At 42.6% G+C, this 27,679-nt stretch overlaps 1 protein-coding gene across 2 annotated transcripts in view; it reads right to left on the bottom strand.

The window, feature by feature from the left end:
- PDXDC1 (pyridoxal dependent decarboxylase domain containing 1) overlaps positions 1 to 27,679 on the bottom strand; it is a 54,948-nt gene that overhangs the window by 7,321 nt on the left and 19,948 nt on the right. Inside the window, exons 4-16 of one of the 2 annotated variants that reach the window (XR_011462630.1) lie at positions 26,003 to 26,083; positions 23,934 to 24,080; positions 22,338 to 22,527; positions 19,843 to 19,911; positions 18,240 to 18,318; positions 13,728 to 13,812; positions 12,618 to 12,666; positions 12,374 to 12,475; positions 11,396 to 11,521; positions 8,177 to 8,227; positions 3,235 to 3,298; positions 1,969 to 2,057; positions 590 to 695 (exon numbers count right to left, since the gene is read on the bottom strand). Coding sequence is in view for 1 of the 2 variants with exons in the window: in XM_070362625.1 (XP_070218726.1) it covers positions 583 to 695; positions 1,969 to 2,057; positions 3,235 to 3,298; positions 8,177 to 8,227; positions 11,396 to 11,521; positions 12,374 to 12,475; positions 12,618 to 12,666; positions 13,728 to 13,812; positions 18,240 to 18,318; positions 19,843 to 19,911; positions 22,338 to 22,527; positions 23,934 to 24,080; positions 26,003 to 26,083 (1,245 nt within the window). In the remaining variant the exon portion in view is untranslated. Of the gene's footprint in view, positions 1 to 582; positions 696 to 1,968; positions 2,058 to 3,234; positions 3,299 to 8,176; positions 8,228 to 11,395; positions 11,522 to 12,373; positions 12,476 to 12,617; positions 12,667 to 13,727; positions 13,813 to 18,239; positions 18,319 to 19,842; positions 19,912 to 22,337; positions 22,528 to 23,933; positions 24,081 to 26,002; positions 26,084 to 27,679 lie in introns of both variants that reach the window. The other variant, XM_070362625.1, reaches the window with a different exon arrangement.

Here is a 27,679-nt window from a genome sequence, read left to right as displayed (position 1 = left end):
GCATGTTCACAGTCTCACAGTCTGATCTGCACATCACCAATGTGAGGTGGTGGGGAACAGGTCTGGAGACAAGAAACTTGCTCCAGGCCCCACAGGTATGAAGTGGCCAAGCGGGGGACAAGAACCCCCAGGACTTTCTGTCATAAAAGTCCACGTGCTTTCAGCTCTGTTGCTCTCTAAGAGGTCTACGACAGTGATCTCGACCTTCACTGGCCTGTTTGGTGCCCTGGCTCCATTCCAAGTACACTCAGTCAACCAGAATCTGAGGTGGGGCTGGGCACTGGGGGGGTTTTCAGAGCTCTGCAGGGATTCTAAAGTCACTCTGGACTGAGAACCACTGAACAGGAAACAAAAGGTCAGAGGACATCAAGACACAGGAATTCGAGTGACTTCACAGATCTCTCTTTGTGAGGAGGTACCCTGGAAAGGGGCTTGTCTACCTAAACTCAGCCAAATGAAAAGTAAAAGCCTCCCCAGGGAGAGAAGACAGCCTCATAGGGGAAAGCGATCAGTCCACAGCCTGGACTCTGACAACCTGGCACCGGTGCCCTCAGAACAACACCGAGGGTGCCCCACGGAGACCGCTTACCTGCCGCCGTCATCAGAGGGCTGAACCGCACGCACGTGCCCTCAACCTCCAGATCCATGACCGTGAGGCCGCTCATGGGCACCAGCTGCTTCAGCTGTTCTCCCAGCTGCAGGGAAAGGGGCAGAATGAATGCACTCCAGCAAGGGGGCACCCGTGTCTCCTCGTCCACTCAGCCCAGACCCAAGAGGTTCCTGGAGGTGAGTTTCCTTTCATCTGTAATTTTCTTTGAATACTTATGGCACCTTCATTTTAAAAATTGTAAATTTTATATTTTTTCTTACTACAAAAATGTTTGCTATAGAAAAATCTAGGCAACACAGGTAAACCAAACCAAAACAAACAGAACAAAAACTTACCCACAACACACCACTGAGAAACACCTGCTGACTGTTGACATATGGGATAACCCCCCCACCTTCTGTGCATGCGAGTCTGTTTCTTCCATTGCTGTTGTGAAACAGGATATACTACATGCTGTGTAGTAAGGTGCATTTTTCCATGCAATTCACAGTGACCATTTCCCTTCTGCCATGAACATGCAGCTACACGGTTTATACTGGCTGTTCTGAACTTCACTGCATGGGTGTACCTTATTCACCCGAACACCTAGGTTCAATTCAGTTCAGTCGCTCAGTCGTGTCCGACTCTTTGTGACCCCATGAACCACAGCACGCCAGGCCTCCCTGTCCATCACCAGACTCACGTCCATCGAGTCAGTGATGCCACCCAGCCATCTCATCCTCTGTCGTCCCTTTCTCCTCCTGCCCCCAATCCCTCCCAACATCAGAGTCTTTTCCAATGAGTCAACTCTTTCAATTATTTTTTTTTTAGGCTACACTTTGCAGCATGCAGGATCTTAGCTCCCCATCCAGGGACTGAACCTGGGCCCCGTGCAGTGGAAGCTCAAGTCCTAACCACTGGGGGCATGTCCGAGGTTTTGCTAGGGTTGGTGCTGCTCTGATGAACACCTTTACATTGTTTAGAATATTCTTTATACTGAAATCATCCCATGATTTCAGTGTCAAAAGACAGCCAAAGCAAAGTGCCCCTCCACCGAAGGCATGCAGGGGAGGCTTCATGTGCCTTCTGGGATCAGCAGAGCTCCACAGTGCCTGGACCGCAGGCCAGGTTTGGCTTGCTGTCATTCACCTTTACAGGGAAGGAGAGAAACGGTTCCGTGAAGAACCTTAGGGAACAGTGCTGAGAGGACCTGCCGGAACTCATGCAGCCTCTGGGGCTGTGGTTTTTGCTTAAGAAGCCCAGGACAAAGCCCCACGCTTCACAGGGGCTCCCCTGTGAGTTTCTGCCTTTCTAGAGGTGACCATGCATTATCCCAACCATCCAGACGCAGCAGGACGGGCACGTGACAGCGTTCTTACCCAGCGGTTCAGGGCATCACAGGAGTGCCTCTCCCGGCCGACGGCTGAGGCGGCAGCGCTGGGCGCTGGGATGGCATTAAGTCCTGGATCTGACACAAAACACAGAGGGGTCTGCCTCTCAGAAACACAGCCAACTACAGCAACCCCCCGACCCGGCTCACTTAGTGCCCAACATGAACCTGAGAGAAAAGTCTCAAATAGTATGAAGACCAACACACTTACATCTATTTATACAAATGTAATTCTTAATTTCATTAACACATTTTCTCCCTCAAGGAATTCTGAGCAGAAATCAAAGCATAAAAATTATAAGTCACCAACTAGTCCACAAGCACTGAGCCCTGTGCAGGGGAGTCGGCCCAGCAGCACTCCAGGCCTCACAATGCAACCGGCCTCCTGCGATAAATGGTCGAGGTGCCCACTCGTGCTAGGTGCTGTGCTGGGCCTGGGGTTAGGATATGAGGCAGACAAGGTTTTTAGGCTGCCTCTTATGTTCTATGGGAGAAACAGCATAAAGAAATGAAATCACTAAATACTGTTGTCAGGGCCTTGAAAGAAGGTGAGGCTCTGAAACGACATGAGGGAGTCAGTCACCTCAGACAGGACAGGCAGGGAAGGCTCCATGAGGGGGTGGGCACTGGGGGAACCTGAAGGCGGGAAGGAGCCGGGAGGACGAGGGGGCAGTGGTGCCTCAGAGGAGACCAGTCTGACTGAAGCACAGTGAGCAAGAAGAGGAAGGTGGACAGAAGGGGAGGGCTTGGACTCGCAGGCTGCATGAGGCCTGGTCCAGAGCCTGGACCTCATCCATCGGGCACGGGAAGACACGCAGGCTACGGGCAAGGGGGTGACAGGAAGTGGAGAATGGTCTGGAATGGGGTCCATGGCTGTTGGGTGAAACCTGAGAGAGCCTTGGACTAAGCAGGGCGCCTTTGGGACATTATTTACAAATAGAGATTCTTGAATCCGCTTACTGAATCAAAACACTTAGGAAGGAGGGCCCCAAATTCTGTTTTCAAGGGACTCTCATTCATTCCAGCAGTGGTCCAGGGACTGGTGTTTGGAAACCACTGGTTTAATCACAGCAAACTGTCAGTAAAGTGCTAAGGCAAATAGGCCTGGAATTCTTGTGAACCTTATTACATTTTTTTGCAACGATGACAAGATTTTAGCAATCAAAATATTTTGGACTACCTAGTTAACTTGAAGTGGTTTAACACTCAAAGCCCTTACACACAGAAAAATAACCCTCATTTAAAAATCACCTACCAGAGCCCGGTAGTTCCTGGAAAAATCTGAATACCACCACTGGGGAACTGAGCTCATCTTCCACCTGAAACATGGAATCCAGTTATTACCAAGTGATAGTAAATTCCAAACACTTACAAAGTCAAACGGTGAGCCTGGAAACTAGGCTGCAGATGCTGCCCTTAGAAAGCATGCAAAGAGAATCCCCTGGTGGCCCAGTGGTTAGGGCTCAGCGCTCCCACTGCCAGGGCCTGGTTCAGTCTCTGATCAGGGAACTAAGATACCACAAGCTGCGCAGCAGGAAAAAAACCAAAACACCAAAACCAAGAAAACAAACCAAAAAACCCAACCACCACCACCGCCACAGCAAAAAAACCACATCAAGTTCAAAGGTTAATTTCAGTTGCTAGAGAAACAAAAATCAAAGGTTTAGTAAAATTCTTAGAAATAATTATAAGCCAGTCCTGAGAATACATTATAATATGTGACACTGGTACACTGAGAAGCAAAAGGAAATTTTTGATGGTTATGGATAAACATGGGTCCAACACGAAAGATCAAGAAAGGCAAGAAAAAAGTGGCACTAGAATCAGCGAGAGAGTCCAAGCTTTCAAGAATCCAGAAGTGAGGCCACCGCAACCAGGAATGACTGGATCCTTTCCTACTCATCCTCTACTCATTGTGTGAAACTCGCTGAACAGAAGGCAAGTCCTGCTGGCGTGTGGATAACCGCAGTCTAGAACTGAGGTTGTGTTTCTCTAAATCACCGAAGCAATACTTACATTCAGGACAGGCATCAGACAACCATCTTCACTAACAGATTTCCTAACAGATGAAGACGGCCACTGCATTGACTGCCCAGCCCAAGGTTCCCTGTTCTCCACTGAACAAATGTACAGTCAGCCGTCAGCTTCCCCTCGGGGTCAGGACACAGAGGGAGTGTTAATGCCCTCGACAGACGGTCGTGTTGGAGGAGGGGGTGGGGGTAGAGGGAGAGGGGCTCTCCCAGCATTCAACAACTCCAGCACTACAATTCTAGTCTTGAAACCTATTTCCCAAGGCACTGGTAGGGCCACACCAGGACATGCTAACTGGGGAGATAGGCCCAAGATCTTCCCCACTAAGCTGTTCAAAGGAACAAATGTGTGTGAGTCCGATTAAGCAACAGGTAGATTTGAATCTGCCAATTATTTATGGAGTCAATTCTTGTGCTTTCATATCTACTATCTCTCTTAATTTTCACATAAACAAATAAATCTATTAGTTATCTTTAAAGTGAGAGTGGTTTAATATTTATATAGAATGGAGTAAGCATAAAAAGTAAATGGTAACAAGGTGACAAAACTCTACATTCCTGTTTTCAGAACAAGGTAGAATTTGAGTGCCAAGACTTCTCTAGTCTTCTGTTTCTTACTTTTTTGAGCCCAGTGGTCTCAATGTCAGTGTGCATAAGAAATACTGTACAGGGCTATATATGTAGAATTCTGGTTCTGGCCACGTGGTAGACCAAGCCAATACTGAAGTCATCAATTCTAAATACCTGAAATGCTTGATTAAATGTAATCAATAACCAAAAAACGTTCAAATCATTGTTAGGCTCACAAAACAGGTGAATCCAGAAATAAGAGAAAACAGAAAGAATATTGTAAGCTGAGCTGCAGGGCCTGGGGGGAGGGGAGCACAGACGGGGCCTAGAACTTAGCATTAACATCTAAGGTCGTGGGTTTTTAAGCCCATGTGAGGGGTAGTGCTTAGTTTACATAAAGCCAGGACCCTTGAAAAATGCTCTTTACGAAAAGAGAGAAAAACTTCACCCACTGATCAGTAAGAAAGCTTCACTTTGCCTAAGGCTCTGCAGAGAGAGACAAAAAATTCTTTCATGAGAAGAAAACATCAGGTGTGTTCTGCACCTGTGTGTGACGTCCTCTGTGGGACTCCTAAAACTGGGAAACCAACATAAATAAATGGACCCTGGCAAGTCATACGAGAGAAAAAAATCTCACTTGAAACAGAAAAATTATGTAACACAGGAAGCAAGAGTCAGCAGACACAACCGAGAGGACGATATGTGGCCCCAAAACTGAGACTGGAACAGCCATTGAAACACATGGCGATCACGGTGTTTAAACAGAGAGACAAAGGACCAGAATCCTTGCTTTAAAAGGTGATTATAAAACAGAATAACTTGAAAAAGAACTGAAGAGAATATTGCAGAATGAAAGAGGTCACTGGAAGTAAAAAGCTCAGTGAATGGGTTAAACAGCAGATGAGATGCTGCTCAAGAATAAATGACTGAACTCAAAGAAGGATCTGAAGGGAGGCACTGGAAGGCAGAGAGAGAGAGAGATGCAGGCATCCAAGAGACTGATGGGGGGTGGAGTGAAGGTTCAGTATGCAGCTTACTGGTGTTCCTGAAGGGAGGACATATCTGAAAAAATTAACTGTACAGGATTAAAAAAAAAAGAAGAAGAATCCTCATGTTAAATCAGCACAAGTCCCAAACAGGACTGAAAAAAAAAAAACCCTCACTTGGATGTATCACGGTCAAAGTGGCAGAACAATAAGGATATAAACATGAAACCACGCTCAGTCCCACGGAGGCATTCTGGAATTCTCAGGTGCAATGGTAACAGTGTTCGAGTTTCCCCTCACAGGCCGACTTTAGAATCCACTCCAAGTGTTTGATAAGAGGCCAGTAAAACAGCAGCCTTATCAGAACGCAGCTGCCGAGGAGACTGAACTGGCACCCTGTGAAAGCGGGTCGCGAGTGCCACCCCTGGCCCTGGCGCTGGAGGTGCTGAGCTGGGGAAGTGGGTCCTTGTTTCTGCAATGGGAGAGGCTCCTGAAGGGCCCTCCAGATGGGAAGGAAGAAGGTCATGGGCGCTGGGAGAAGGGAGTGGCTATGCAGCAGAGAAGCTTTTCTGAGACACCCTGGGGTCAAGTCTTGGCTTTGCCACATACTAGTTCTGGGACTCTGGACACACAGCTCATCTGAGCCACAGAAACAGATGCTGCCGCTCGACCCCAGAGGCTTACTGTGAGGGTTCACAAGTCAACACCTATGAAAGCAGCAGACAAAGGCTGTAGCAAGGAGCAGAAGACAATAATCACTTCCACCTTATGGTGCCTGACGCCTCCATTCTGCCTTCCCACACATTAGCTGATACGCCCCTCCTAACAAGCCACCGGGGCAGACGAATCCATTCTCCTCTAACTACCCTGAGACAGAGGGTCCGCTGGCGGAGGACACAGGCTTTGAGAGTGCACCCCAGCTCTACGCTGCTTTACCACTTCCTTATCCTGTCTGTGCTTTAGCTTCCTCCCCAGTTAAAGAAAAGGAATAACCACTGTGTCCAACTCACAGAGTCTGTGTATTCATCCACACTTGAACACCTATTGTATGCCAGGTACCACACTGGGCGTAGGATATAGTCATGAACAGACAAAAGTTTTGCCTTGCAAGGCTTCTCCAGACAAAAACAGACAAGGAACAAACACAGCCCACAATTTCAGGCAGTAATAATGATGAAGGAGAAAACCCAGAGCACAGAGAGTGATGGATAGTGGTGGGTGTTACTCTGGTGGGGTGGGGTGAGCCTCTCTGAAGAAGTGATATTTGGGAACTAAGATCTGAAGGATAAGAAATTGGTAATGAGAAGAATTAAGGGGAACAGTGTTTCCAGGTATGGGGAACAGCATGTACAAAGGAGATCTGTGACGGTTAAATGAAACAGGCATGGAAGGGGGACTTAGTATCACGCGTGCTACACAGTAAGCATGTCACAAACAGCAGCTGCAGTGGTGATGGTGACGATGATGATGGTGGGCTACTGACAGGAAGGTGATGATGACGACGTTGATGGATTACTGACAGGCCACAGTGCCTCATGGTGTTTGCCAGTGACTGTCCCCTCTATTGAGTAAAGCAGCCATTGGAAGGAGGGAAGGAACAGGGTTATGCCTAGGCTGTATGTGGCCTTACAAAGAAGTCCAAACCAGTTGGCAATTAGTGAGCAACATCAGCTCCTCCTGGTTTGCAGGAGAATGAGGAAGGAGAGGAATGAGGAGGAGCCCAAGAGGGCTCAGCAAAGGAGCGACAGGAAATACACAGGCCCAGCACTGCCTGTAACCCACCAGCGTGCTCATTCCAGTCCATAATTTAGTCTCTCTATTTGCAATCAAGAGTGTCCAACCAACATACCTTCACCGACAGCTGAGCTCACAGGCTTGAGAGGTTAACAGAATGAGTCAGTGTCACAGGGCCCCTGTGGCACAGCTGAAATTGGAACCCAAGTCTCCTGACTTACATTGATCCTCTGCTTCTCCGGTGGGGCCTTTATCCCCTTCCAAGCTAGGAGAGGAGTCACCTCAGGTCAAGTGAGTAGCTCCCAGCTCCTACTCAGAAGGCGGTGAGGGGAGCAGCCCCTGATCAGCACTTAAACCGAACCATGTACTAAAGTGGACACAGACTGCACTCACTTGAACCCCAAATAAACTCAAATGTTAATTTTAAAGTTAACTATATCCTGAAGAATTGTCAAAGAAACGCCCCTTCATGCAAATGCTCTCTGGGATCAGAGGGCTTCACAAAGAGTGGCCCAAAGCACTCTGAGAGACAAAACAATTTTCCACTTGAGGAAGATGGGTGTTCTAAAAATTTCTGGACAGGTGAAATCAATGGTGCTTATTACATCTTTGTGCAATTTTAAATTTTAATAGAATAAAAACTGTGAATGGATTATTTGAAAAGCACTGTAGGTGTTCAGTGTATGGGGCAAATTTCTAAGCTTTCTGCTAACTGCAGAATTAGGTCATCGGGACATGTATGACTTTCCCAAAGAACGGTGGTTAACTGGAGCTGCCGCAATTCCATGAACACACACCAAATCTGGAGAAAATCATGCTAAGTCACTGAAGGTAAAAGTTACTGACTTTAAGAGACAGACCAAATTATATACTGTACCAAGATTTTGATGTGGTTCACTTTCTTCAAACTTTCTTGCAATCGTTGACTCTGCAAATGACAAAAAAACAGTTTCTTGTAATTTCATATTAAGAAGTAGTTTTCCTAAGGGTCTTTGCAAGTCTGCAAACAAGGATCTTGGGCAGATAAAGCCATCTGCGACTTGACGATTTCTAAATGTGGATACCAATTTTTGCATTTCAACATCTGCAAATATTCCCCAATATGCCAGTTACAATTGCATTTAGTGATTCCAGAAAAGCTTTTTCTAATTAGATATATGTGAATTTGTCATGTTAGCAACATAGAGGTCATTCATTCATTCAAAAAATACTGAGTGCAAGGCAACAAAAACAAAATTAAGCAAGCAGACTACATCAGACTAAAAAGCTTCTGCACAGCAAAGGAAGTCATCAACAAATGAAAAGGCAACCTATGGAACTGGAGAAAATATTTGCAAATCATTTATTTAATAAGGCATTAAAATCCAAAGTATATGAAGAACTCATACAACTCAATGGCAAAAACCCAAACTATCCCAATTAAAAAATGGACAGAAGATCTGAATAGACATTTTTCCAGACAACAGGCACATGGAAAGTAAAGATGCTCAACATCACTAATCATCAGGGAAATGCAAATCAAAACCACAGCGTGATGTCGCTGCACACCTGGGAGAACAGCTGTCATCAAAACGACAAGAAACAAGTGTTCACAAGAACGTGGAGGAAAAGGAACCCTGTGCACCCTTGGTTGGAATGTAAATTGGTGCAGCCACCGTGGAAAACATATGGAGCTTCCACAAAAAATGAGAAGTAGAACCACCATATGATCCAGCAATTCCACGTGGGCTATCTGCACTGAAGAACAGGAAAATACTAATTTGACAAGGTATATTCACTTCAGCATTATTTACAATAGCCAAGATACGTAAACAACCTAAGCGTCCATCAAAGGATGAATGAGTTAAGACGTTAGGGCATATAATAATACACACACACGCACACAACAGGAAATAATCAACCGTAAAAAAAGAACAAAAGCTTGTCATCTGCAACAACATGGGTGGACCTCAGGGCTTCCCAGCTGTGCTAGTGATAAAGGACCCACCTGCTAACGCAGGAGACATAAAGACAAGCGTTCAATCCCTGAGTCGGGAAGATCCCCTGGAGGAGGGCATGGCAACCCACTGCCACATTCTTGCCTGGAGAATCCCATGGACAGAGGAGCCTGAAGGGCTACAGTCCATAGGGTCACAAAGAGTCGGACACAACTGAGCGTCTTAGCATGCACACACGGGTGGGCCTTAAGGGCATTACTCCAAGTGAAATAATTCAAACAAAGACAAATACCATATGATCTCACATGTGAAATCTAAAACGAAACAAAGCTGACAGAAGACTGGTCTCTGCTACAGGTGGCGGCTGGGGGAGGTCGGTGAAGGGACTCAAAAGGTAAAAAGTACAAACTTGCAATTATTAAAAAATAAGTCATGGGGAATATAGTCAATATTACTGTAGTAATTTTTTGTTTTGGCCATGCTGAGTGACATGCAGGATCTTAGTTCCCTGACCAGGGATCGAAACTGAGGCCCCTGCAGTGGAAGCGCAGAATCTTAACCACCAGACCACCAGGGAAGTCCTGGAAACTAATTCTTAATATGCTATCACTGGACCTTATATTTTGGGGGAGCTGCAGAGACCAAATGAGAGCCTGCATCCACGGTGCCCCCTGGGGCCACATAGTGCTTGGCACCGACTGTAAACGCTCTGGAACTGCTTCCCATGAAGACAAAGAGGAGAAAAAGGAAGAAAAAGAGGAGGAGGACACTGATTTTTGCTCAGGGAATGTGAGGCCTGGTGTGGACTACAAGGCAGGACGGGACATGGGAGACCACACCTGCTGAACCTCTGTGGACTTTTCACACGTGCATTTAGCTGCGTGAGTCAGCAGCGGAGGCCAGGCCTCAGGAGGGTTTGCGATGCACTGTGGTGTCTGCTGGCAGGTAGATGCCAAAGTGCAGGGACCTCAAGTGTCTGGTGGCTAATGTCATCATTATTCTCTTGTACTCTGTAAACCAAAGGGAGCTGAACACCTCTCCCTGGAGTGCCCCAACCTTCCCCAAACTAAGTTACCATGGCAATGAAGGCTTCTCCTTCCGAAGAACCAAACCTCAAGATGACAGCCAAGAGCCCCATAAGAAAATATTTTTAAAAATGTGCTTCTGTAAACATAATGAGCATGAATCTTAATATTACTTAATGTAAAAATGAAACTACTTAATTTAGAATGTTTATATTTCATTAGAAACTCATGTTAAAATATCCTATTATAACAGGACCCCTATTACAGTAATATGAAAATACTAATTTTTCTTAAATATAAAAATGACACAAACATGTACGAATTCCAATAATATATTTAAAACAAAGATTTATTTTTTCCTGTTTTTGGCTGCACCCATGCAGCATGCAGGATCTTAGCTCCTCAACCAGGGAAAACAAAGATTTATTTTTAAAACTATCTGCATACCTTACCATATGATTAGGCCCTACTGTGGGAGCTTTACCTGTACGAACTCACTAAGTCCTCATGACAATCTTTCATCACATCATCACCTCTATTTTACAGGTGGGAAATCAGAGGGACAGAAAGGTGACATCATGCTGTAGACTTAGGTAGAACTCAGCTCTCAAAAACTGCGTACATAAGGCATTTTTTGTTTTCTGAACTGCAACATAATTATATAGCTTTCACAATTAGAACACCTCTAACAGAGAATTAGAACTGTCCCTAAAGCTTTGCAATTTGGGAGCCCAAGCCAGCAGGTGTTAAAAATATCCATGCCAGCCTTACTCCCCCCAGCCATCATACTCTTTTACCCTCAAGAGTCGGTCGGTCAAGTGGAATGCTTATCCCAGCCTCCACATCCTCCTCCAGTCCTTGGCTGTCACCGTGACTTCTTTTCTCCCCCATGCTGACACCGGCATTCATTTTAATCTGATTTCATTTGGACACAAATGCTGGGACAGCCCCAGCAGTCTCTCCCAGAACTTTGAACAAGAAACCTATATATGCAGGACAATTAGTCTGCTTGCTTATGAGAAGGGAAATCCAGACAATGAGGTATTGAAGGCGGGGTAACTCAGTGAAGGATTTTTCTGTCTGTTTCTGCCATGGAGCATCTGTGACTTGTGCGAACTTCAGGTTTCCACTCACCAGCTGACAGGCATGCTTGATCCTCTCCACAATCCCATCAAGTCCCAAGTACTGTAAAGACAACCACAGTGGCAGGGCACGGAGCTTGTCTGCTGGCTTATTTGATGTAAGACCGGAAACTAAAGTCTAAAAAAGTCAATATAGGTTTATTACTTAAAGCCAATGAAATCGCATAGCAGAACTAACCACTTTCCATTTACTATGCACTTAGTTTGTGTCAGATGCTATGCAGGCACTTGGCTTGCATTATTCATTTGATCATCAAGCAACTCCATGAGCAAAGTATTCTAGGCAACTTGGCTCAGAGACCTTGATTTTTCCAAGGGTCCGTGGCTAACATGTGGCAAAGCCGGGATGAGAATCCAGACAGGCTCATCTCAGAGCTGGAGCTCTTAGCCACTCAAGAGGCAGCCCCTTCCAAGGCTGCTCTGAGCATCCCCAAATACTTGGCCAGAAACACATGAGCAAGGCTTAACTGTTTAAGAATCACTGAAAACTTATTTCACAGTTGCCTATCACTAACTGGTTCACTAATAAGAACCATCACTACGCTTTTAAGAACTACATCATTTTGTAACGTTTTAGACAATGTGGAAGATCAAGAGCCTTAAAATAATCTTAATTCCACTGTGGGAATCCAGTCTAACAAGTAATTTGAAACACGAGTGATGCTCATTATTTCAGTAACAAAAATTTGAAAACAGCCTAAAAGTTCACAAATGGAGGATGACTGTGGTACTTAAATGATGGAATATTATACAGTGATAAAAGTTTTTCATACACATGGGGAAGTATGGGGAGAATAAATAGAAAAAAAATATATGGCATAGTTTCCCTTATGTAAAAAAAATTTTTTTAATGAAAAATCACAGATGTAGCATTAAGGAAGAGATGTACTTTTTCCTTTTTCTGTATTTTGCCCCCAGACTCAATGACTACTCACCACTCCCTACTCCCTCCCAGTGAGAGGAAGCTTACCAAGGCAGGATCGTCATGCTTATAGAGGGTCACGGCCGGAACAGCTGGCAGACCCAGCCACGGGCCCGGAGTCAGCGTCATGCTGTCACATTTGGTTGCAGCCTACCACAGAGAGAACAACTTCCTGTTAGACTACCAGGATCCAGTCAACCCAGCACCCTCTTCCATGCATAAAAGCCATCCGGGGTTAAGTGATTTTAAATTCCTTCTTAAAAACACAGTATCTAGTAAATCAACAACATACCAGCACTGAAGAGGAGACATAACCTAGAGCCAAGGTTGCCAGATTCACACTGGAAGGAAAAACACAGACCTGAGAACTAATTATTTACTGCTGCTTATTCACTAAGTATGTACTTACCCCCCTCCCCCTCAAAAGAAAAACAAAACAGGGCTGTGCTGTTCCACGCTGACATTTACATGTCTTTCAGCTGTGTTGGTAGCATTTGCAATAGCAACATAAAATGTGGTACATATATTATACAAATTTCAGGAAAACCTGGAAAATGCATTTTAATTAAAATGTTTCAGGGGATGGCTTCTACTTATCTAGTGTAATAAGTGTCTTACTTTCTATCTTGGTAGGTATTATATCCAAGTCATCACGCTTCCCAGAGCGACAATATTAAGCAAAGCACCGTGTACATATGACGTGCTGGAAATGGACCCCCAGGGCTGCCCCACCTCCTCCCCGCCTTTTGTCTTTGCAGCACTCCAGCAGCCTTCTGGGAATCCACTCCCCACCTCCTCTGTGAGACCTCAGCCTCGAAATCACCTAAACTATCAGAGAATTACATTTCCCTGGCCACAGCAACTGGCTCAGCATGAAACTCCTGGAAGGATTTCTGACCCTCTGGACGCAAAGCTGGAAAGGCGGCTGGAGTTGCTGCAGCTACTCTGCACCAGAACAGGAAAGGCTATCTAGCTCCAGACGGAGCCACCATGGAGGAAGGTCAGCCAAGTGACTTGGCTGACGTGGTGTTACTGCTGATCCTAACACTGGTCTGAGTTACGGGAGCCAATAAGACCTCTTTATTATCTGAAACCCAAAGAGTCTTTGGGCTCCCCTGTGGCTCAGCAGCTCCCACTCTGCCTGCAAGGTGGGAGACCTGGGTTCCATCCCTGGGTTGGGAAGATCCCCTGAAGAAGGGAACAGCTACCCACTAGAGTATTCTGGCCTGGAGAATTTCATGGGCTGTATAGACCATGGGATCGCAAAGAGTCGAACATGATTGAGTGACTTGCATCTTCACTTTCACTTCACCAAAGAGTCCTTAGAGATAAATGTGACGACAGAGTGAGCTCTTCCCAGGCACTCTGCAGGCCCACCGAGGACCCACACCCCTCCACTTACCCCTCCACGTGGAGCCATATGCCGTATTGCTCACAGAGCTCCTTCAAACGCCCAATCTTATCTGTGTGCCCCACTGCTGCAGTTCCTGGGATAAAACATCCAAGAAAGGACACAAATATTTCCTGAGTCTTTACAGCATGATAAAAGCTTCTATATACATTATCTCCCTTTGAGAGAAGTAATATATCTGTTTTGTTGAGATTTTCCTTGTAAACTGGCTTAAAATCAACCACTGCAAGCTGATTATTCAAGGATTTTATTCAAGTTTTGAAAAATAAAAAATCAAGCTTGCTGTCAATTTAAATCCTCTCTCTATATATCTATGTACACTAATTTTCTATGTACTTGATCTGTTGTTTCAGAATATATTCAAGTTTCCCACCAAGACTGTGGGTTTGTCAATTTGTACCAGTATTCTATCAACTTTTCCTTTATACGTTTCAGTTATATTCGTAAGCATTTATATGTATTACCTCTGAGTAGATGCCATGAATTATCACTATGGAGACTATTTCATCTCACAGCAACCCTGCTATAGTACTTTTGTTCTGTCAGCACTTGCCCAAGATGTGTGTGCACGCTCAGTCGTGTCTGATTCTCTGTGACCCACAGGACTACAGCGCGCCAGGCTCCTCTCTCTGTTCATGGACTTCTCCAGGCAAGAATACTGGAGTGGGTTGCCATTTCCTACTCCAGGGCATCTTCCCAACTCAGGGACTGAACGCTCGTCTCTTGTGTCTCCTGCATTGACTGGCAGATTCTTTACCGATACGCCACCTGGAAAGCACTTGCCCGAGATACCCCTTACTTTTTGTCACTTTCTGGGTTATTTTTATTTAGATGTGTCCTCTATAAAAAATAGAGGGAGACCTCGGTTTGATCCCTGGGTTGGGAAGATCCTCTGGAGAAGGGAATGGCAACCCACTCTAGTATTCTTGCCTAGAGAATTTCATGGACAGAGGAGCCTGGCAGGTTACAGTCCATGGGGTCGCAAAGAATTGGACACGACTGAGCAACTTTCACTTTCTTTCCCTTTCTATAAAAAATAATATAATTTCTTTAACCCAATATGAGGTGTTCTTTGTTTAAATTTAGAAAGCACTCTGAAGTCAGCTTAAACACATTACACATGTTGACCCACCCCTTTGGTGACATTTACATGGCAGGCTTTGCTGGGAAGACCCTCTTCACAGAACATGAGTAAAATGAAGAGTCAGCATGCTCCCAATTGTCCTAAATTTCCAGTTAGCAGAAGCCACCTAGTAAGATTTCAGATCTTCACCAACTGATTCAAGGAACACAACTAAGACAAGCGCTTCTCTTGCAGGGGCTGTGCCAAGGAAAAGCCTGAGAACTCCACCTCCAAACCCAAACCCATCTCAAATTAAAAAAAAACCTTAAATGACACATTTAGTTTAGCCAGAACAAAATCAAAGGCCAAGGCATGGGTTGGGTCACATGAGCCATCAAAACATAAGGCACAATGCTGTGTTTAAGCAACTGGAGGCCAGATTCACATTCTCTTCATCTTGTGGCAACGTCAGCTGGCTGACCACTGGGATGCGGGGTCTGGGGAACGCAATGTGGTCACCCTGCTAAGTCACTCAACCGCATGTAAACTGAAGCCCCTCCCATTTGTTAAGTGATCGATAGTACATTGGTTCTGTTTCTATTTAAATATATATACACTAAATCAGGCAGAAGAGACAGTTTTTCTGGTGGCAACAAGGTGGATGGATGCTTTTTCTGTTTATTATTGTTTTTAAATAACCGACTTTACTGATTGAAGTATACTTTATGTACAATAAAATCCACTCATTTATGTGCGTGTGGTGTGCTGAGTTGCTTCAGTCGACTCAATGAATTTTGACAAATGTATATGGCGTGTAACCAGCATCACCCCAAAGTTCCCTCATCTCCCCCTGAAGTTTCACTCTTCTCTCCACTCCTCACTGGCCCCAGACAACTGTGATCTGTTTTCTTTGCTGTCGTTTTATCTTCTTAGAATTTCATATAAATGGCTCATACACTATGTAACTTCTTTTATGTCTGGATTTTGGCACTTAATTAGCATGCTTCTGAAATTCATCCATGTTGATATGTGTATCAGTAGTTGTTTTCATTTACTGCTTAGTAACCCATGATTTGTTTATCCTACAATTTATTCATTCACTGAGGGAGGGGAATCTGGGCTGTTTTCAGGTAAGAACATTGCATCTCTTCAGCAGCCTAAGAGTTTCAGCTATTCTGCATTCTCACTAGTGTTTGGCACTGTATTTTTTATATTCTCCATTCTCACAGATATATAGTAGTAGCTCATTGTGGTTTTACTTTGCATTTCTCTAATGACTAATGATGTTAAGCATTTTTTCGGTGCTTATACATTCATATATTTCTTTGGTGAAATGTCTACTCAAATCTCTTGTTCACTCTAAACACGGTATTATTTATATCTGTAATACTGAATTATAAAAACTTGTATATTTTGGATAGAGTCCTTTGTCAGGAAAATGTTTTGCCACTATTTTCTCCTAGTCTGTTACTTGCCTTTCCATTTTTTTAAACATGTTTTTTTGGATAGCAAAAGCTTTTTTTTTCCCCTTAATTAAATTATAGTTGATTTACAGTGTTGTGTTAGTTTCAGGTATTGTTCAGGCACTAAGTCATGTCCGACTCTTTTGTGACCCTATGGACTGAAGCCCGCCAGGTTCCTCTGTCCATGGGATTTTCCAGGCAAGAATACTGGAGTGGGTTGCCATTTCCTTCTCCAGGGGATCTTCCTGACCCAGGGATCAAACCTGTCTCCTGCTTGGCATTCTTTGCCACTCAGCCACCTGACAGCAAAGTCATTCTTTTTCAGATTCTTCCATTAAGGTTATTACAAGATATTGAATATAGTTCCCTGGGCAGCAAAGCTTTTAATTTTTGATAAAGCCCAATTATGGTTCTGCCTTTTGTGTCCCTAGAAATCTGTCCTCAGTCAAGGTCATAAAGATCTTCTATATGTTCTTCTAGAAATTTTACTGCTTTGGCTTTTATGTTCAGGCTTATGAACTATTTACAATTAACATCTGCATGTAGAGTGTGGTAAAGATTGAGGTTCAAGTTTTCCTATATTGATATCCAATTGTTCCAAAACCACTGATGGAAAAAGACTATCCTTTTCCTTTTCAATTACCTTTGGCATCTTTGTAAAAAAAAACACCTAAGTGACCATATTTCTATGGGTGAGTCTGTCTCATCTGCACCTGTATAGTAACTCTACAAGTCAGACAAGGTAGGTCTTCCAGTGCTGTTCTTTTTCTCAATGATTTTCATCATCTTAGACCATTTTATGTCCATATAAATTTTAGAATCAGCTTATCCATTTCTATCAGCAAGGAGATCCAACTGGTCCATCCTAAAGGAAATCAGTCCTGAATATTCATTGGAAGGACTGATGCTGAAGCTGAAACTCCAATACTTTGGCCACCTGATGTGAAGAACTGACTCATTTGAAAAGACTCTGATGCTGGGAAAGATTGAAGGTGGAAGGAGAAGGAGACAACAGAGGATGAGATGGCATCACTAACTCAATGGACATGAGTTTGAGTAAGCTCCAGGAGTTGGTGATGGACAGGGAAGCCTGGCGTACTGCAGTTCACGGGGTTGCAAAGAGTTGGACACGACTGAGCGACTGAACAGAATTGATCCATTTCTATAAGAAATTGGAAGTCTGCTAAGGTTTTGATATGGATTGAGTTGAATATATAGATTAATTTGGGAGAGATCTGACTTAATAATACCAAGTCATTCAACCCATGTTTATGGCACACTGTTCTATTTATTTGGGTCTTCTTCAATTTCTCTCAGCAACATTTTGTAGTTTTCAGTGTGTATATATCTTGCATTATTTTGTTACATTTATCCCTGAAGGGTTTTTTGATGCTACTATGAATGGCCTTTAAAATTCAATTTCAATTGTTCATTGCAACCTTGATAGATTTGCTTATTAGTTCCAATGGCTGTTCTTCATGGTTTCCTTAGGACTTTCTATCTTACAATCATGCCATCTATAAATAAAGACAGTTTATTTCTCCTCTCTAATCTGTCATGTAACTATTTTTGTCATGTCGTGTACACCATATAATTATTTTTCTTGCCTTACTGCACTGTCCAGAACTTCAAGTACAATGCTGAATACAATTTGGTGAGCACAGCAGAAAGCGGTAGTTGACTTGCTATCTCAAATGTGGAGATTTAAGTGTGACATTTAAAAATTCAATTTAGAAAGGAAGCACATGATGGACTAGAAAAGCACTTACATCCTAAATGAAAAAGTATATACATACAAACAAGAACTCCCAGAACAAACCAACATTTTACTATTATAATTCTCACCATGGTACTGATACCATCTACCTCACATTCTTAAGACTGGATCTGTCTAAGGCTAAGTACCAATCTTCTTTTTTTTTCCTAATCCTCTATCTTGTATGTCTAAAATGGAAGATTCAGGTTCATGACACCTACCAGCATTTGCAACCAGAAGCAAGGGCAGTTTTCCTCGTTCTATGTCATCTTTAATCAGTTTCTCCAAGAAGGCAACATCCTGGGATTGAAAGACAAACGATAGAAACGTGAGGCAACCAGCATAAAAGCTGAACAAGGAAAAACGGCAACTTCTGAATGAAGCAGGTACTCTCACAATTTATCAGTTCTTTTCTAGACAATTTTCCTTTTTATCCCTCTAATTATAGATGAGAAAACAAAATCATTTTACTTGAAGATTAACTAGAAAACTCAGTTAAATGAGATTAAAGTTAGAAACTACATACACAAAACCAACATTTCTCTACTTTAAAACATTTACGATTTTAAAAATTCTCTTAAACTGGCCCCCTTGCCACCACAAAAACAGCCGAAAATGTATCTCTAATGTTATGCCAACAAAGGTCCGTCTAGTCAAACCTATGGTTTTTCCAGTAGTCATGTATGGATGTGAGAGTTGGACCATGAAGAAAGCTGAGCTCCGAAGAATTGATGCTTTTGAACTGTGTTGTTGGAAAAGCCTTTTTTTTTTTGCAACTCTTCCCCTGCTTCCCCGCCTACAACTGTTTATTTTCTTTCCTGCAGTCTTGGTTGCAGCACACGGTATTTTTTTTTAGCTGCAGCATAGGGATCTAGTTCCCTGACCAGGGATTGAACCCAGGCCACCTGCATTGGAAACATGAGTCTTAGCCACTGGACCACCAGGGAAGTCCCCTAGAGAAGACTCTTGAGAGTCCCTTGGACTGCAAGGAGATCAAACCAATCCATCCTAAAGGAAATCAGTCCTGAATATTCATTGGAAGGGCTGATGCTGAAGCTGAGACTCCAATACTTTGGCCACCTGATGCAAAGAACTGACTCATTGGAAAAGACCCTGATGCTGGGAAAGATTGAAGGTGGGAGAAGGGGACGACAGAGGATGAGGTGGTTGGATGGCATCACCGACTCAATGAACATGAGTTTGAGCAGGCTCCGGGAGTTGGTGATGGACAGGGAAGCCTGGCGTGCTGCAGTCCGTGGGGTCACAAAGCATAGGACACAACTAAGACTGAGTGACTGAACTGAACTGAATGTTATTCAGTGATGCATCTAAACCAGAAAACCTAACTACCTTGAAAAAGAAATGCAGAATCCTAAAACCCAACCCTTCTGCTTCTGACTTCAGTATGGATAGCCTTACCACTTGTATGTCTGAAAATAAGCAGAATCCAATACCAAGGATTATGGTAAACAACCTTACTTTCAAAATCTGCCCATTCATAAATCCAGGTAACAGTGACAACCATTTGAAAGAATGGTTTAGAAGGAATTTCTGATGGTTAGTTGAACTCATGTTTCTACTTAAAGCAGGTGATACAGTGATTATAAGACTCTTTAAGAGCCAGGTGCTGCTCACCTTTCTGCCAGTCAACCTGTGTGGACATTCAAACCTGGAAGCATGTACTGGGCAATGGGAAGATCTAAGCAATCCATGAATAAGCTAATAATTATCTGGAGCCCAGCGAACAGAGCCACAATTGAAAGGAAGATACAGTTTCAAAACACAATTCTTTCTTATTTTATAAACTTTACCATCAGAGCTTACCATCTGATGCTGGGATCCAAACACAGTGTTACAGGGCACTCGACACAAGCAGGGAAAGGGCAAGCCAAGCTGTGGGAAGAAACATGCAACTTCATAAGAAGAATCTCTGTCTCCATCCCCTTATGTCCCCAAAAGACTGTGGTTCTAAGTCACGATTATTCTTTTAAAATAATCCCTCCCTTAGGAACACTTAATATTATAAATATATAGATGTTAAAGTATATCTAGAGAGTCAAGCCAAAAACATCATGTGGTGGAGGAGGGTAGGGTGGTAAATTTCCAGGAGCTGTCTTCTAAGAGGATACAGACAATTTAAAATTTTCTAAATGAGTCAGTTGAATGAGTAACTATCAACTCATCTTCTAAATGAGTACCTAATCTTTGCTGTATTTTAGAATATGCCAAAAAAACAAAAAACTTTTCCAAATGGAGAAACAAGCTGAGCCTTTAGCATTTTGGGGGGTAATTTAGGATCTTCCCTCCAAGGATTAGTGGTAAATAACACCGCCTAAAGGTATTCAAAGAACAAAACATGTTTATGGGCCCACCCACTCCTAAAAAACAATAAATATGGACCAACAGATGTACATATCTCAAGATAAATGAAGTCAGTGTTATAAAGACAGTAATTATCAAATAAATTTTATATTCTTCATTTTTAGCTTCCAAATCCTTAAGGAGATTATGTTTTAGGAATTTTTTAACATTTGAGCATATTGCTCTATATAACTAAGACTTGTAAGCCTTTATACACCAAAAATTTAATGAGCATTTTATTCACATTTTTTTCCTGTAAAGAATCTTTGCTTTAAATTATGAACGTGAAACCCAAGTAAAACACACAATAAATAATTACAGAAATTAAAAGTGAAAATGCCGTCCCATCCCCCCCACCCCTCAGACCCCCCAGTTAAGCCACAACCTGTCACTGTTGGGCTTCCCTGATGGCTCAGACAGGAAAGAATCCACCTGCAATGCAGGAGACCCAGGTTCGATCTCGGGTTTGGGATGATCCCCTGGAGAAGGGAATGGCAATCCACTCCAGTATCCTTGCCTGGAGAATCCCATGGACAGAGGAGCCTGGCAGGCTACAGTACACAGAGTCACAGCAGTCCATAGAGTCACAGAGTTGGACATGACTGAGTGACTAACATTACCCCTGCTAATAGGTTAGTATAGAACTTTTCAGATATTTTCTAGGCAAAAATATAATATACGTATATATATATATTTTCCCAGGTATAAAAAAATATGCACATTACCATGTACATACTTTTAAAACATGAACGGCTGCCACCTGCCTTTCCCACTTTTCCTCACACATTTTTTTGAAGACTCGATTGCTGTCCCAAGATAGCTCTGAGCCCCTAAGAGCCTGGCTCACAGCAAGTACTCAATAAGTAATGTTTCATGTTTCTACAGAGGTATTATAAAATTCCTCGTTTTGTATATTCTTAAGAAGGCATGATTTCTTTTTTTTTGATGTGAAAACGGGTAAAAACACTCTGTATTGCCGACCTGATTTAGTCTACTTAGGTTAATATTTGGTGTTGCTGATTAGTCACCAAGTCGTGTCTAACTCTTTTTCAACCCTGTGGACTATACCCCATCAGGCTCCTCTGTCGATGGGATTCTCCAGGCAAGAATACTGGAGTGGGTTGCCATGCCCTCCTCCAGAGAAGAAGAGGACAGAATTTCTTACCACCAGTGACCAAGGTTCAGAATCAACTCAACTCCTGAGATTCCCCTATGTATCTCCTGGGGACTTCTCCATCTTACAGAAGACAATCCCTCCAATTCTATGCGTTTTGCTTTAAAATGTTCTTGGCCAAGAGGCTTAACAAGTTCTTGACTCAAGGTAGCACCCTAATCAAGCTTTCAGAAAACTCCAAAAAAGGATAATGCTCTTTGATCTAATAATTCTAGACTGGCTCTGAAAATCCATCTGAGGAATATAACCCAAAGTATAGAAAAAGCTTTATGCATAAAGATGTTCATAACAGCACTATACAAAGAGAATTTCCCAAAAATGGTCATAAAAAGCCAAAGAATACAAACACTCTAACTTCCCAAAAAGAAAAAAAAAATTTAAATACTATACACTCACTTAAAGGAATATCATGAAGGCATTAAAAATATACTTTACTATGAAGAACTGATAAAACATGATATGCGCCTGTTAACAACAGTAAGTGAAAAAAGCCATGTATAGCCATGTAAAAACATACATGCCCTCTGACTGATCAAAGTCTGAAAAGAAATAAAGTAAAATGTTGACTGTGGTTGCCTTTGGGCAACTAAAAAAGACACATACATCTCTCTAAACTTATTAATACACATTTACATATAAAAATGACAAAAGATGCACGTAAGAAAATCATCTTTCTTTTCACTTGAAAAAAAAGCGGCTAAAGAAATAGGTCAACACACTTGAAAAACTTCTAGGACAGAATAAAGCACCGTTTCTTTAAACGCTCGCCCTTATGCCACATTACCTGATTACAGAGGTACTGGCCCAGGCCAGGCCTAGCAGCAGCACTTAGATAGAGCACAGGCTTCCTGTTATATAACACGTTGAACCCATCCACTACGAAGTCTTCATAACGGGAATGGATGGCAAGCCTACAGATCTTTGCGAGTCCTTCTCTTTCTTCTTCGTGGAAATAAGCACAGCCATTTTCATACCTGTTAAGAGACACTCACACGTCAGTATGTTCTTACCTCTGATTTTATAAGTCCCAGTCTTATAACCATGGAAGTAAATCTTTTCTCAACCTAGAAACTGTCACCCAGATCAGTCAAAGGAGATAGGAATCACCCTCGTCTCAGATGGCTGAAAACTCAGGGCAGCTGGAGGTTATAAAGAACAAAGGCAATGACCCTTCATCCACACTGAGCTCCTGGAAGATAGGAACTAATAAAACCAGTAGGAAATAGGAATGCCTCAGATATAAAAAGGCTGAAGATCACGGATTGGCTTACTTCACCAGAAAATCAGCACTGGATAATGTAGGCATGGTTTTTAGTAGTATCAGCCCTAAAACGTCCAAAGTAAGTAAAACTGTCAATAATGCTAGTCAGGCTAAGTTTTGCTTTCACTATTATCTGCTTGGAAACTTTTCTTCTTCTCCATCTCTAAAGAGAAAGAGAGAGAACTGCAATTACAGGTGTTGGATTTTTATTAGAAGAAAATTTCTCCTTTGCCACACAGGCAAACTCATACTCTCGCCAGGCCAAGCACCTTTCCACCATCTGAAATGAGTCTCCCAAGTTATTAAACGTTCCAATGTTAGGTAAACATTCCTTTTCCATAAAAGTAACAGCATAAATAAACACAAAATACCACTGGTCTTGTAGCTTCTACTGACTCCTTACTCTGCTAGAATTCCTTAATAATGACAATATTTACCACTGTATAAAGCAAATTTCAATTTCCCAACACATACTCATCTTCCTTATGACAGCATTTCCTTTCTACTAAAACACAGGTAATACTTTAAATAAAAATACTCAAATCCAGGGACCTCCCTGGTGGTCCAGTAGTTAAGACTGGGGGCATGGGTTCAATCCCTGCTTGAGGAACTAAGATCCAGCATGCCACACAGCATGGCAAAAAAAGAGAAAAAACTCCCTCAAACTTGCCTCCATGTCACTGCTACATCTTCTATCAACATGTGCCAACTAGGAATCTTCTCTTTCCTTATTTTTATTTTTTTTAAATCATGGAAGTATGATAACACATTTACAGGAGACTTAGAAAATACAGAGCAAGGTTACATAGAGTTCTACTATATATGGTAACAAATAAGAAACTGTGGACATTATTCAACAGTACAGGCTCATGTTCTCAGCTCTTGACACGTATTAATTCATTGGTTCATTTAATCCTCACAGCAATGTCATCAAATGGATATTAAGGCTATCTCTGTTGCACAGATAGGGAAACTGAGGCATGCAGTGGTTAAGTAACTCTTCCGAAAGGAAAGGGAAGAGGCAGATCTGAATCTAGGTAGCACAGCTCCAGAAAAGAGACTTCTCACAGTCTATACCCAACTCATAAATGCCTTTACCGGAAACTAAAAACTTATTACCTGAAAATTCTGCAGAGCCATAAGGTAGTGTCTGAAAGTATCCTAGTCGTAAGTTTTCTCAGCTTCTCCTTATCCAGAGTTGAAATGTAAGCTCCCAGACTATGCCCCAACAAAGATATATGACCTTGTTCTCCAATATTCTGAATTCTGTTAATCAAAAATATTAGATTTAAAAAAAGGTATTAGTCTAAGCATAAATAAATAGAACTTAGAGACAGTATTCCAGAAAAATTTCTGTCACATTTGAAATGCACTTAATGGCCTAGAAGGCAGAAATTGAGATAAATTTAGAAAATTCAATGTGTAATAAGGTATTAATAGCTTAGGAGGAAATTTTCTTTCTGAATTTAAGTCCTATGAGATGAATATCCTTTTTATTGAATACCAACTAAATACACAAACTGTTTTTAAATAATTTTCTCCAGATAAGTTTTTTAAATACTAGCTGTAAGAACTATAGAGAGTAGAGCTGAGATAAAATGTGCAGAAAACAATTTAAGAATCAACAGATGAAGATCAATTCCCTGCATTAAGCAGCTATTTATAACAGTTCAGCAAAGTCAAGGGGGACTAGGTATTGCTTTGCATATAATTACAGTGGATGGACTAATTTCCCTTATAAAGAATAAATGTAATAATGAAAATGACAAAGAATCAACAGGATTCTGGGCAGAGACAGTTCATAGAAAAGGAAATATAAATGGGTCTTAAAATATACAAAAAAGACACTTAACCTGATTTCTTAAGAAAAATGCAAACTAAAACTATGCTGAAATATCATTTCTTACCTATGAGACTGGCAACAATCCTTAAGTTTGCTAATACCCTTGTAGGCAAGCGTGTGGGGGAAACACACACACAGAGTGGGAATGTGAACAGGTACAAGTCCATGAGGGGAAATTTGGCAATATCTGTCACATTTATAAATACACAAACTTATTCGGTCTAGCAATCTCACTTCTAGGACTTCAATCTCCAGAAACACTACTTTGAGGAAATGACACATGTACAAAGTTACTAGCTGCAGGAATGGCTGTAAGGGTAAAACATGAATCGGAGACTAGTTAAATAAAATATGGCTCATCCATTAAGACTGTGTGCATTTTCGGTCATATCCAACTCTTTGCGACCCCAAGGACCGTAGCCCACCAGGCTCCTCTGTCCATGGGATTTTCCAGGCAAGACTACTGGAGTAGGTTTTCACTTTCTTCTGCAGGGGATCTTCCCGACCCAGGGATCAAACCCATGTATCCCGCACAGCAGGTGGATTCTTTACTGCTGAGCTACCAGGGAAGGCCCAGAGCAACATTAAACAGCTCTTAAAGGAAAAAGTGCCTTGTGTACTGCTATTCCAGGAACTTGAAGACATAAATGAAAAAAGCAAGACACAGAACAAGGTGCAGAGTATTTAGGTCCTGGAAGCAGTAAGCATAAACATCTGGCTTGGGTGTACGTATACAAGAAGTATCTCTGAAGAATACACAAGAAACTGGCAACTCATCTCTAGGAAGGAGAAAAGCTAGGGAGGGAGAGGTGAGAAGGAATACTGCCTGTGCATATATACCTTTTCTACCTTTTGAAATCTGACCCAGAAGAATGCATTACTTATTCTAAAAAACACTGTATTTAAAACACTTAAAGAGAAAATAAAACTAGATAAATTGCTTGATAGATGCATAAATGGAAATAAGATAAACAGATGATTCACAGATGGCGTGGCTTGCCACCAATGAATTCAGCTGCAGTACTTCTCAGCAATCAAAAGCCCAGGAACAGAAACAGCCAGAAACAGAAGCACACAGCAGCTACCCTCTGGCCCCTGCGCCAGCCCCTCCCTAAGACACAAGACCATAAAAATGACAAGGTTTTAGTAAATGATTTCCTTTTACAAAATACATTATCTAAAACACGTCAACATCTCCCTGAAGGAAGTGAATGTTGCTGTAACTTCATATATAATCTGGAATGAAATAAGGCTTATTATTGCGGCAACTTGTATGAATGTAATCAGTTTCAAACCCAAGAACACATGCACTTTCAAAGAGAAGCTGCCAAGCGTTCTCCATTACCGGGTGCTCTGGGGCTGCTCGTCTTCATCTCCGTGCATCAGATTCTGAACCAACTGGAGGATGCTCACCATGTCCTGTCCGCTGCGGGACAGAAAAGCAGCTGATAGACGGGGAACAGCACATGCCACCCCTCCCCTCACCACAGTCTCCCACTATTTCTCTTGTCTAAACTAGCGTTGATATCTTTCTGTTACAACAGAAATCATGTGTTTTGAGATACAGTATACAGCATCTTGTTTTTTAAAAATAAACCATAAGTTATCAACTGAATTCTGAAGATAACCATACATATATTAAAGTATTAGTTGCTTAGTTGTGTCTGACTCTTTGCAATCCCATGGACTGCAGCCCGCCAGGCTCCTTTGTCCATGGAATTCTCCAGGCAGGAATCCTGGAGTGGGTAGCCATTCCCTTCTCCAGGAGATCTTCCCAACCCAGGGACTGAACCTACTGCACTGCAGGCAGATTCTTGATCATCTGAGCCACCACGGAAGCCCCTTGCTTGTGATTAATTAAATCTTCTACCTGAATGTAAATTTGATTGTTAAAAATTTCCCCAGCTTTAGCAGTATCTCTCTACCAGTTCATCTGAGTCTTGGAGACTACTTACTAAGCATATTATAAGGGTCAAAATAGTCCTTATAAGCTGCTGGAAGATCACAAAAGCAGCAAGAATACTCCAATACCACTGGGAGTATCTAAGTTTCCCTCCATGTGGGATTCTTGTCTGTTTGTTCTAACAGAGTTAAACATGAAATGCAGGCATCGCTTATTACCACCTCTTCCCCAAACTGGAGAAACTGGAGATTTGCTTAGAGTATAAACAGACTTACTTCTGTCCAAGATACGTTTTTAAACGCTTGTAACATGAGGAGGCGGAAACATATGAGAAGAATGTGAGTGGTGCAGTCATTAGCAATGGCAAGGTGACTTGCAAAACATGTGATGTCAAAATGCTACCACTCTATTAATGAGAAGGTGACATAAAAAGTTCTCCCTTTTGAAAAACAATGTCCCCAAACCCATCTTCCTCAAGGTGCTGACCTTCACAAGTGAGGGACTCTGGTCCTTGGACTTTATGTAGAGATGAAGCCAGGTGGCCTTCAGGACACCCTATGTTACAGAGCTGTGAGAAGGCCATTAGTCCATGAAAAGCACTGAACTCTGCGCCTGGGAAGTGGGATCTCGGGTGCGGCTGTCAGCATCATTAGTGTGAGCACCCTGGACTGGCTTCACTAATGCACTCCCACTCAGAATTACAGATACTCCTGGCAGCATCTCTTCTAGGGAAACTTCTGCAGGATGAGTAGAACCCTGTAATTCCCTTCAGCAGGCCTGGGTGAGGAGACTCAGAAGATCTGGTTCCTGTTCTCAGCTGGAAAATGAACCTCACCCACAGAGGACTTCCAGTCGGCACCCTCCATCCGCTGGGATCCTTCCTCTGTTCTTTTGCGGCCCTGAACATATTTACATTCAGGTCAAAGGACAACTTAAGGGAGTTGGACTGTTTACCTGTGCACAGTTTCCTGGTTATAAAAAAATAATAAGTTTGTCTGAAGGAAACTGGGCCAGGACTTAAATTCCAAATTAAGCGCTAACATCCTGTACAAACTGTTGGCTGGACAACTACTTATTTTCCTGATATTTTCCCTGCTTCTTCAAACCACAAACATTTGA

This window comes from Bos mutus, chromosome 25 (genome assembly GCF_027580195.1).
Source record: "Bos mutus isolate GX-2022 chromosome 25, NWIPB_WYAK_1.1, whole genome shotgun sequence".
NCBI lineage: Eukaryota > Metazoa > Chordata > Mammalia > Artiodactyla > Bovidae > Bos > Bos mutus.
This window is presented reverse-complemented; position numbering and strand designations above follow the sequence as displayed.